Genomic DNA, 11,221 nt, shown 5'->3' on the forward strand with positions numbered 1-11,221 from the left:
GAGTATCTTTACTTGGATTAGTATCCACTTGCAATTAGTTTTGATCCGTGAAATTTAATCATAAAAATTTTTCCAATAAAAAAAAACTTTTGATTAAATTCTATTATTAAATTAAGAAGAGATTAAATGCAATCAATAGAGTTTGTATAATTCAGTAACTAACTATTAATTCTTCTTTTCATGTCGATCGTTTTAGAAATTGGCATTAATCAATTCAACAAAAGAGATTCTATTTAAAATAAAAAAAAAAAAAGAATTGAGAATCAATGAAATCAAATTATTGCTAGAGGAAGATATACGTGTTATGGGTAATCATCAAGACACATTTAATTAATTTTTGAAGATTATTATTAAGCGAATCACTTTAAAAAAATGACAATTTAATATCAATATTTATAAAGATAATTAGTCGATGATACCATTAATTACTTGAATATATTTTAAATAATAAATTAACGCATAGCGAAATGTTTTTTCAGATAGTATAATTGTGCTTTGGATTCATATGTGGCAAGCTCAGCGACAATGGGAGCCATTTGTTGAACATGATTTTGGTAATTAGAACCTCTGTTGATGCGTTTTTCACCATAAGTTACTTTACCATCGAATTCATTCAATGGGACTTTTAAATCTGGCCCTACTTGTTCAATTGTTATATTTAAATGTTCTTCAATTTCAGCGAGATACTGAAAAATATTTACAAATTTTCAGTTAATTAGATTTTTTTCTTCAATTTTAAATTTCAATTTTTTCAATTAAAAAAATTAAATTTACCTGGGGTTCATTGTACCACGTACAACATCCACCTTGAGGTGTTAAATTGGTATTGCTACAATTGCGCCCACGGCTTGGACACCACTCTCCATGATACCAAACTTTTTCTGGCACTGAGCTAACTAATGAAATAGCTAAGCCCATTCTCTCAGCACGACCTACTCTACCAATTCGATGGACATAATTTGATTTTTCATCTGGCAGTGTAGCATTGATCACTAAAATAAAAAATTAAATAATTATTGTAACAATTACGAAAAGACTTTCTGGTCACGATAATAAATAAATAAATAAATTTATTTACTGAAAGGTAATCCAGTGATATCCAAACCACGAGCAGCAACATCAGTACAAATTAAAAATTTAACTTCTTGTCTTTTGAATTTTTCCAGATTAGCTTTACGCTCTGGAGGTTTTCGATCACCATGGAGACACACGCAAGAAAATTCATTACCACCAACTTGTCGGAAATATTTTTCAAGATTATCGCAATCTAATTTAGTACGACAGAAAATTATACAGCGATCCATTTTGTGTTCTTTAATGGCACGGATACAGTACTCGCCTTTCATAATTTTCACTCCTTCCGACAGAGTTTCTAAGAACAAAAATCCAATTAAATAATTTAAAAATATTTATGTATATATCGGCTGCCCAATTTTAAAACACAGTAATTGCAAAATTTTTATACCTGATTTTTTCTAGTATTGCTGAATTATTTATAACTTTTAGACCTTAATTTCAAGTATTTTTTCTTAAAAATATTTATATTCAAGTATTTTTTATTCACAAATCAAATTTTTCATCAATTTGGCGGGCAAACTTTTTTTTTAATAAGAAAAATTGAAAAAAATTTTTAAATGTTAGTTACTGTCTTTCGAAATTGGACAGCAGATATATTATAAAAAATAATTTACCGGCTGTTGTGTTCCCTGGTCTTATATTATCTCTATGATGTACTCCATCAGTTGGAATATGAGACCTTAAATTGTACCATGATTTGTCTTTTTGAGGATCAACCATTACTACAACATGATGAACAGTTTCAGGAACAGCATCTTCACCCTTCAAATCAACCCACGCCGGAAAACTCATTAAACTCTCCTAATAAACAATAAATATATTTATATTATAATTCTGAAAGCTCGATTAATTAACGCAATATATTTTTTAGATTCAAGTCAAAAATCTTACAGCCATTTTTTTAACTTCAAAAGAATGTAAAGTAGCAGAACAAACAACCATCTGGAGCTTCTTGCCGTCAGATGTAACCTTCGGTATCTGTCGATGCAATTTATTAATCAGTTCTGTATATCCTTGCTTGAGTAACCCGTCGGCTTCGTCTAGTACAAAGAATCTGCAATGGGTCAGTGACAAATATCCGCCTTGAATTAAATCCTCCAGCCGTCCTGGCGTACCGACGACAATATCAATGCCTGAGTTTAACGCAGCGATTTGTTGTTTGGCTGGTACTCCACCCACTACCAGCAATTCTCTGACCGTTGGATCCTTCAAGTACTTTTTAAACTAAAGAAAAAAAAACACAATTTAATACACCCAATAGTCATTACAATTTACAATTAAAAATTGACATTTAATAATTGCCTTTTGAATTTGATTAAAAGTCTGCTCAGCAAGTTCACGTGAAGGTTCAATAATAATTGCTTGTGGTGCATTCGGACTAGGTTTTGTATCAGCAGTTTCAGTTTGACTATTACTACTGACTGGATTTTCGCGTATCCGTTCTTTCGGAGCAGCTGATACAGCGACAAAATTATTAGCTGGTGAATGTTTAAAAGGCTGAGCCCCAAAATTAAATGACATTTCTGCATTCTTTAGTACCACCGCTGGATAATATGTTTCATTTTTTTGTTGACCATTCAAGTCAAATGCTTTTCCCAAGTCTACCCCATTTTTGCTGAATCTCACTTCTCCTCTCTCCAAGTCTAGGTAACAGCCAATAACATCGTGCATTCCAAATGCTTCTCCATAGTCTGTGAATTGCTTTGAATTTGATTTTTTTCCAGTTCCTCCAAATCCAAACCCGAATTTATCTGTTCCTAGATCTAAATTAGCCTGGAATAATTGAAAAAAATAAAAATATATTACAAACTAATACATACTCTGGATTTAATTAAGTAAGTGATAATATTTTATTACTTGAGATGTGGACCATCCAACACGACAAAGTCCTTCATCAGTAACAGTAGCTTCATAATAATATTTACCACTACCATGGACAGCCTTATTAGCTCTGCAGCCGTGCCATTCTCGTGGCTCACGGCTCTGACATCTCAGGCCATCAGGCGTAACCGCCATCGCGCGCCCGCGGTCAAAAAGACTGAGTCCCCAGGTCGCAGAGACAGCCCGTTCACCAGACTTACTTGTTCCTTTGCCCATCGCTATGTCATTCAAAGTTTCCCATACAATTTGAATTATTGGCAGACAAAATGCTCCGGTCTTTCCACTCCCGGTTTCAGCTGCTATCAAGACATCTCCACCACCTAAAATCAGTGGTATCGCTTCTGCTTGTATATCCGTGGGCAATCTATTAATCAATCCAATAAAATAACCCAATAAAATATAAACAATCAAAGTTTTCATGATATTTAAATTTAACAATTTTTTTTATCTTTTTTTTTAAATAGACGAGAAGATAATTATTTTCCAGAAATTGCTTTTATAATTTTTTAGAGCTCATAAAAATTGAGTTTTTTAAATAATTTTTTTTTGCTGTAATTTAAAAAAAAAAATTCTAAAAATTATACATCAGTCTCTCAATTTTGGTACCTATGACATTAAATTTAGCTGTTACTCAACAATTTTTTAATTTTTTTAACAAATTTGTTCCAAAAAATAATTTTTAAAAAATTGCATTTGTAATTAATTAAAAAAAAAGACTTTTTTGCCGTAATTTATTTATTAAAAAAATATTTAAAATTATAAAATATCTACTAAATTAATTTTCATAATTTTGATATAAGTTGTCAATCGTGGAATTTGAAAAATAAAATAAACTCACGTCATAATACTGAAATTAGCGGACGTTTGTTAATTTTTTGATATTTTTTTCATTTATCAAACATTAACTAAAAAATATTTTTTAAAAATTGGATTTACAGTTTTTCAAGTTTTTTATAAATAAATTTTTTTTTTATTATTTTGTAATAAGTTTATCAATAAAAAAAATTCTAAAAATTTTTAGATTTCGGCTAACTTAATTTTCATACTCACGTCCATTCAATATCCTCAGTCGCCTTCGCCAACTCAGGCATTACACCCATCTCTAAAAAAAAAAATAAATAATTTAAAAATTGGAGTAAAAAAATTAATTAACATCATTTATATACATCACCTTCAAAAGCTGTCATTTTTTTAGTTTAGTGGATTAAAGTAACCGGTAATGAACGAGGTTACTACAAAACACCTGGACCACAATATGAAAAGTTGATATATACTTCTATTTTTTAACCTATAGTATAAAAGTGAAACAGTTGATTCGTAACAAATCGGCAAAACTCGAGCATCACTCGGTTTGCGGTTAAAAAAGTAAAACCGGAAGGCGCAGAGCCGCGCAGAGTGAGTCAGACTATAGAGAATTCTGGAACGGAGTATATAGAAGCTTTTGCGTTGTAGGCTTAGAGTTTAGAGTGTGATAGAGGCAGGAGGAGTTGGTGGAAAAATATCAGCAGCGGGAAGTTGGAGCGAGTAAACAGAAGCAGAAAGTGCAACGCAATATAGAATACAGTGTAACGTATACCATAACTGTATTATTTAAAGTTTCAGTTGTTGGTTGTTGGTTGTATGTTGGAGCATAAGTAAAGAGAGTTGAAGAGAGTAGACAGAGGTACAGTCACAATTCACTATTCTAGTATAAGTCATAAGTAGTAGTCGTCACTAGTCTCAAGTCACTGTTCACACCAGTTAAGTGAAGTATTAAATAAAACAAAGTGTATGCATACATATATGTATAAATAAATCTAATATTCGAGTTGTAGGTACTATATTATATTAAAGTAAATATATTTAATAAAAAAAAATAAGCAGCTCTGGCTTCGGTGGACTGTAAAACAACAGCCGTAACCGAGCCATGGCGATGGCGGGCTTACAAGACGAGGACAAAGCATTATTTCCCGTACGAAGTATATCATCTATTGTACAAATATTTGAAAAGCAGCTGTCAAACAATAACAGTGAACCAGATTTAACGCTGCTGTCGATACTTGTTGGAGCTGTTGAAAATTCATTAACCTGCAACCGTACAGTAGCGTCACCGGAGAATACTATTTACGATGAACCAAAATTACCAGCTCTTGAATTTCATATTGCTGAAGCACTCTACACTAAATTTCATGCGATAATAAAAGGCGCAATTGATTTAACGCTCTATGACAGCAAATACGCGTCAAGAGAGCTTGTTAAACGTGTATCAGATGTTATTTGGAATTCGTTGACAAGAAGTTATTACAAAGATCGTGCTCATTTACAAAGTTTGTATAGTTATTTAACCGCTAATAAACTTGACTGTTTTGGAGTTGCATTTGCGGTTGTTGCTGGCTGTCAAGCATTGGGATTCAAAGACGTACATCTTGCTATGTCTGAGGATCATGCGTGGGTTGTTTGTGGTGAGGATGGTAGTGAAACTGTCGAGGTTACGTGGCATGGTATGTATTACACTTATAAATTACGTATATCGTCATTATTATTTATAATATATTTATTATTTTTTTATCTAAAATCAATCTAAGCTATTTATTCTATTATTAAATTTATTACTACGACACTACTATACAGCTAAAATTATTACGTGGCACTGACGTAGTTGTTGACATAGAATAAAATAAAAAATTAAAACGCAATAAGACAAAAATTAATGTTTTAATATAGGTAAAGGGAATGAGGATAAACGTGGACAGCCGGTAGAAGCAGGTGTTGCGTCACGCTCCTGGTTATACGTCAATGGGAATGCTGTTGTTTGTACGAGAGCGATGGAAGTCGCAACAATAGTATCTGCGATAAATCCAAGTTTAAGTGCAACTGCGGATGCTGCAGAGGTTGCATTACTGCAGCAAGAATTGTTGTGGCTACTCTATGACTTGGGACACTTGGCTAAGTACCCAATGGCACTGGGAAACTTGGGTGATCTAGAGGAAGCTGCTCCTACACCTGGAAGACCGCCGGCTATTGTTCTCTTCCAGGTGAATTTAGTTCTTAATTATCCGGCAGATGGGTTCCTTTGTTTTATTTACTTCTACTTCTACTTCTTTATTCCTTCTCTAAATGTTTTGTTTTTTTGCTAGTTCCTTTTTTTTTTCTTATCCACAGGAAGCTATTAAGTCGGCGAGAAAATACTATGGTAATGCTCATGTTTATCCATACACGTATCAAGGGGGATATTTGTACCGACATGGACTACACGCAAATGCTTTAGCATCTTGGGCAGACGCTGCTGATGTTTTACGAAAGTAATTTTTATTTTTATTTTATTCATTTATTTATTAATAGTTCATAACTTGGTACCATGAATTTATTATTATTACTATTATCATTATTTATATTAACTTTAATAGAGTTGTTCTGCAACACCGGTCAACCGTTTAAATATTATTTGCCTGATATTATTTTTATTTAATTTAAATACTAAATAATATTTATATTTATTCAATAGGTATGATTATTCACGTGACGACGGTGAAATATATAAAGAGTTATTGGAAATAGCCAATGAATTAATACCACACACAGTTAGAGCAGATGAACGATTATTGCGGCAGCCCCGTTGTTTTGCGTATTTACTCCGCTTTTATGACGGAATATGCCAGTGGGAGGAGGGAGCAAACACACCCGTACTTCATATAGGTTGGGCAAGACCATTGGTAAATACAATATCGAAATTCGATGCTAGTATTCGGGCACAAGTTATTATTGAGTGCCATGATGAACCAGTGGCTTACAGCAAACACGACGACGATACTGGATCGCGACGTGAAGCTAGTCCCGATGATCGATTTCTTAATAACAATAACACATCAGTCAGTAATAATAATACTATAAGTAATAATAATAATAATAACAACAATCATAGTAATAATAATAATAATAATAATAATAATAATAATAATAGTAATAATAATAATAACAACAATAACAATTATTGCAAGACTAAAGAACGCAACAATGTTGCGCGTGATTTAATAGCAAAGCTGGAATCAAAAGTACCATCCAATAACACAGCGCCGATGCATCCAAGTATACAGGCTTTGACGGCAGCATGCAGTGAAAAAATATTAAATCGTGATTACTTAATACAAGGTGATGGTGAGCCATTTGTTGCGCCACAAGATAACTCACTACCGCCTACACCTTCCACATCACAAGAGAGTCTCGACCCAGAAGTCGAAATAGACTCGGAAAATGATAGTCCTAAGATAACATTGTATAGTGAAAAAATGAAAGGACTTAAAGATTTATTATTAGCTGAAAAATTAAATACACATGCTATTTCATTACAATTAACAGCACAGAGTCAAGTGCAGATTGGTAAAAAAACCAGGGGCAATGATGATATTGGATTACATCAGCGTCCAAAGAGGACACGTCGCGAGTAATAATTTTTTGTTTATAATTATTTTCTTTTGACACAGAAATTCACTCTCCATAACTTATATATCTATACCTTCATAGATATATAAATATAAATATGTAATTTTATTGGATCGTTTAGCCGACTCTTGCGCAAAAGCTCCAATCAACATAGTTGTTTAATACTATAGATATATTTACTTATATAATGGTATTAAACAACTAAAAAATTTCTCCTTTTTGATTAATTTTTTTGCCAGTCAACATAAAAAGCATTAGATCTTATATTTTATAAATATATATTATCGGTTGATCAGATTTTTTCACTTGTATAGATCAAGTGAAAGTTAAAGTAATATTTTAATTCATTTAGTATAAGTACATTAGGTGGTATTAAATGTAAGTAGAAGAGTACAAATCTCCCTTGTATCTTTTTTATTTATTTACATCGCGCGCTACTTGCCATTTTTTTTTTGAAAAAAAAAAAAAAAAAAAAAAAAAAATTCATCAAAAAATACTAACAAAACTAGTAAAAAAAAAAATATAAATATGAAAAATAAATTGATTATATATTTATAATTCGCCTAACGTTGTCGTGATAGTTAAATGATCATTGATAATTTAAAGATATAAATATATATATATATATAAAAATATTTATATATATTTTTTTTAAATCGGCATTATTTAAATAATTAATTTAACTATTTGCCGTCTATGTCATTTATTGATATTATTCATAGACTCAATCCCTATTTATATATTGTAATTATTATTATTATTATTATTATTTATATTTCTATTTCTATTAATTCGTCCAATGTTATTCGATTATTATGTATTGATAAATACGCTAGTTGTTTACTGTAAATTATTGTCGTTGATACGAGGTAAAAGAGTCTTGGTAAAAAGTGAGTCAAAAAAATTTTTTAAAATTCTAGTGAAGATAAATTCAAACATTCCACTTCCTACGTGCAAATTATTTTTAATTATAATTATTTCGAGTCATTTATATTTTTTTTTTGTTTATTTAAATTGAATTATATATATATATATATATATATATATATATATATATATATATATATATATATATATATATATATATATATATATATATATATATATATATATATATATATATCGTGAATGAAATCAAATTAAATTAAATTAAAAATATTTAATATTTATTCTTGCGTGGGTTTTTATTTTGATAATTATTAATGATAAATTATTTTATTTGGTTTTATTTGCAATTGCTTAGCATTTGAAAGTTACGCTTGTTGCGCTTAAAACTTTTGCACTACGCTTTTTGGAAATTATTACTATATTTATATCCATAATTATTATAATTAATCCAATTATTTTTTATTAATTCTAAATTATTATTATTTTTAATTATTGCACTCAATTTACTTAATATAATTTTTTAATCCCTCCCAAGACCGCGAGTCCGAGAATTTAAATTATATATTATATTAATGTTCAAGTCAATTTGCTATAAACGAGATACTATTAAACTATTTAAAAATTTTTTCTATTCATATCTTTATGTAATTAAATCAACGTAATTAAATTTAAATCGTTCTCCATGCAGACTTACAATTTAAAGCAAATATATACTAACAAATAATTTAAAAAAATATATTATATATAAATATATATATTGAAAAAAAAAAAAATATTTTAAACGGGTTGTTGTACGATATACTGTTAAATGTATGAGGTGTACTACATATTTTATTAAGAAGATAATAATAAAAAAGAGACGTGTCCCCAAGTTTATTTGAATCAGTTGCAAGATCAAATATTACTTTAAAAGTTTAAAAAAAAATTATTAAATTAAATTAGTATATAATAAAATATAAATCAGTTTATAAAATAAATTGGATTAATGATTATGTTATAATGAAGGGCGCTATCTTGCTGTGATGCTGTTAATATACTGTACGATATTATACCTATTAATATGACTGATACGTTGCCAGCAACGTAAAAAAATGACAAACAAATTCCTCATTAACTCTCAGTAACTCTCTATTATTATTACTATCTTAACTATTATTATTGAATGAATAGTAAATGGCTATAAAAACAATAAATAAATAAAATAAATACTGGGACATTTGCGGTTACAAGTTCCCATTTGTTTAATTACTAGTATACGTTATAGAGGCTGTACTTGAAAATCTAGGAAAAATTATATTTAATAAATTACTATATACGTACATTTGGTTGTGAAATATTGATATATTTAACAAATAATTGGAAGAAAAAAAATTAAGTTATATTAGAGTAGAATTATTTTAGTGTAATTGTTGTAAAAATGTATCCTAGGTTTTGGAGGACCAGCGTCTATGTCGTCTAAATAAAATATTTAAAAAAATAAAATGAAAATTATATAAAATTAACATATATTAATAAAATATATAATGTACAAAGACATTGTCTACAACAATTGTAAGCAAATGTATTTGTACAAAAAGGGCATATTATTTAAAACTATTTAAAATTCCATGGTGTTGATAATAAATTGTGAATAAAAATTGAAGATTAAAATAATAAATGAAAAAATGCCATTTTCAGTATTCAAATTGACGTGACATATTATAAATAAGTAAATGGATAAATGAATAATTAACAGAAAGAGAGAGAGAGAGAGAGAGTGAGTGAAAAAAGTTTTAAAAGAGTGAGAGAGAAAATTAAGAGAGTATGATACACAGCAATTAAGTGATATAACTTATGTATATGTGGAATCGACAGTAAAGAGTATTTTTGTATAATTAAAGCTGCGATTCCAGTTATTTCAACTATGTACTGACTGTGTGATGTTTAATTGAACTTTATTTGTGTTTTTATTGTAAAAACTCTGTAATTTCTTTCTATATTTTATTACAAGTTAGAGTTATTTATCACATTGCGGCCTGTTAATTAACATTATTCATACATCACATTTTATTTATTAATCATCAATTATAATTAATATTTTTAATAAGCATATTTAACAATTAACTTGTTTTTTAAACGCGTCAGAGGAGTTCCGTATTGTTAATACGAGTATACTCATTGCGTGCCATAGAAAATGCATTGTTTTATTGCCGCATTATATTCCTCGCACAATTATATACCTCCTTTAATAATTTGGATTCTATAGATCATGTCTCCCTTTTTCTATTTTATATTACAAATTAAAGATTAAAAAAGAAAACGAACGCTTAAAGTTATGATGAAATAATTTTTACAATAACAATTTTTGAAGATAAATAATTAATTGTCAATGCAACACTCATGGATAAAAATTAAAAGGCATAAATACAAGTACTTAAAATAAAAGGGAAAAATATTTCAATTTTCAGAATTCAGCATCATTAATAATTAAAATTATATATTAATATGAATAATAGTTAAAAATAACAAATTTCAATAGATAATATTGATCAAATAAGATCTTACTATTATTACATTACTACTATTATTGATATTACTAATTAATAAAATAAATTTCAGCGATAAGACTGCTGTTTTTTAAAATAGAACCATCCACTACTTGAAAATAGTTATTATTATAAACGACAGTTAATTAAATTTATCTATAATATTAATAAAAAAAAAATTCAGCATGATGATTAAATAATAGTTATTAAAATAAAAAAATAATTCCTAATTGCTTAAAGTTCCTTATGCAATCCATATTCATTAAAGTCCTCCATAGAGATCTTGATAAATAAATAATTATTAAATATAATAAAATAAAAAATTGTAATTGCATTGTCGAAAGGACAGTAGTGATAAATGTAAGGCATTAATTGAAATTAAAAGATATGTTTTTTTTTAATTTTTTATTTTACTTATTTTTTCTCTGTGG

General features: G+C 28.8%; 2 protein-coding genes across 2 annotated transcripts; one reads left to right on the plus strand and one right to left on the minus strand.

Annotated features, from left to right (window-relative positions):
* Window positions 1-340: 340 nt before the first annotated feature.
* Window positions 341-4,280, minus strand: LOC123275045 (ATP-dependent RNA helicase Ddx1). The gene is made up of 9 exons (XM_044742941.1): window positions 4,130-4,280; window positions 4,009-4,060; window positions 2,935-3,322; window positions 2,380-2,850; window positions 1,969-2,301; window positions 1,692-1,878; window positions 1,079-1,372; window positions 775-992; window positions 341-686 (listed from the first exon to the last, which is right to left on the minus strand). Exons 1-9 carry the CDS (start codon window positions 4,143-4,145, stop codon window positions 453-455), a joined length of 2,193 nt encoding a protein of 730 aa, XP_044598876.1. The 5' UTR covers window positions 4,146-4,280; the 3' UTR covers window positions 341-452.
* A 149-nt stretch (window positions 4,281-4,429) lies between these two features.
* LOC123275047 (menin) lies at window positions 4,430-7,831 on the plus strand. The gene is made up of 5 exons (XM_044742943.1): window positions 4,430-4,621; window positions 4,822-5,438; window positions 5,662-5,972; window positions 6,100-6,239; window positions 6,443-7,831. Exons 2-5 carry the CDS (start codon window positions 4,865-4,867, stop codon window positions 7,380-7,382), a joined length of 1,965 nt encoding a protein of 654 aa, XP_044598878.1. The 5' UTR covers window positions 4,430-4,621; window positions 4,822-4,864; the 3' UTR covers window positions 7,383-7,831.
* Window positions 7,832-11,221: the final 3,390 nt, after the last annotated feature.

Source organism: Cotesia glomerata, linkage group LG1 (genome assembly GCF_020080835.1).
Source record: "Cotesia glomerata isolate CgM1 linkage group LG1, MPM_Cglom_v2.3, whole genome shotgun sequence".
Classification (NCBI taxonomy): domain Eukaryota; kingdom Metazoa; phylum Arthropoda; class Insecta; order Hymenoptera; family Braconidae; genus Cotesia; species Cotesia glomerata.

What these genes read in the sequence shown, in the direction of transcription:
- LOC123275045 (XM_044742941.1), bottom strand. An exon ending in TTGGATGGTCCACATCTCAA is followed by an intron (nt 2,851 to 2,934) that starts GTAATAAAATAT and finishes CAATTATTCCAG; the next exon opens with GCTAATTTAGATCTAGGAAC. An exon ending in TATCACTGGATTACCTTTCA is followed by an intron (nt 993 to 1,078) that starts GTAAATAAATTT and finishes TTTTTATTTTAG; the next exon opens with TGATCAATGCTACACTGCCA.
- LOC123275047 (XM_044742943.1), top strand. Translation starts at nt 4,865, where the DNA reads ATGGCGATGGCGGGCTTACAAGACGAGGACAAAGCATTATTTCCCGTA. An exon ending in TGTCGAGGTTACGTGGCATG is followed by an intron (nt 5,439 to 5,661) that starts GTATGTATTACA and finishes GTTTTAATATAG; the next exon opens with GTAAAGGGAATGAGGATAAA. An exon ending in CGGCTATTGTTCTCTTCCAG is followed by an intron (nt 5,973 to 6,099) that starts GTGAATTTAGTT and finishes TCTTATCCACAG; the next exon opens with GAAGCTATTAAGTCGGCGAG.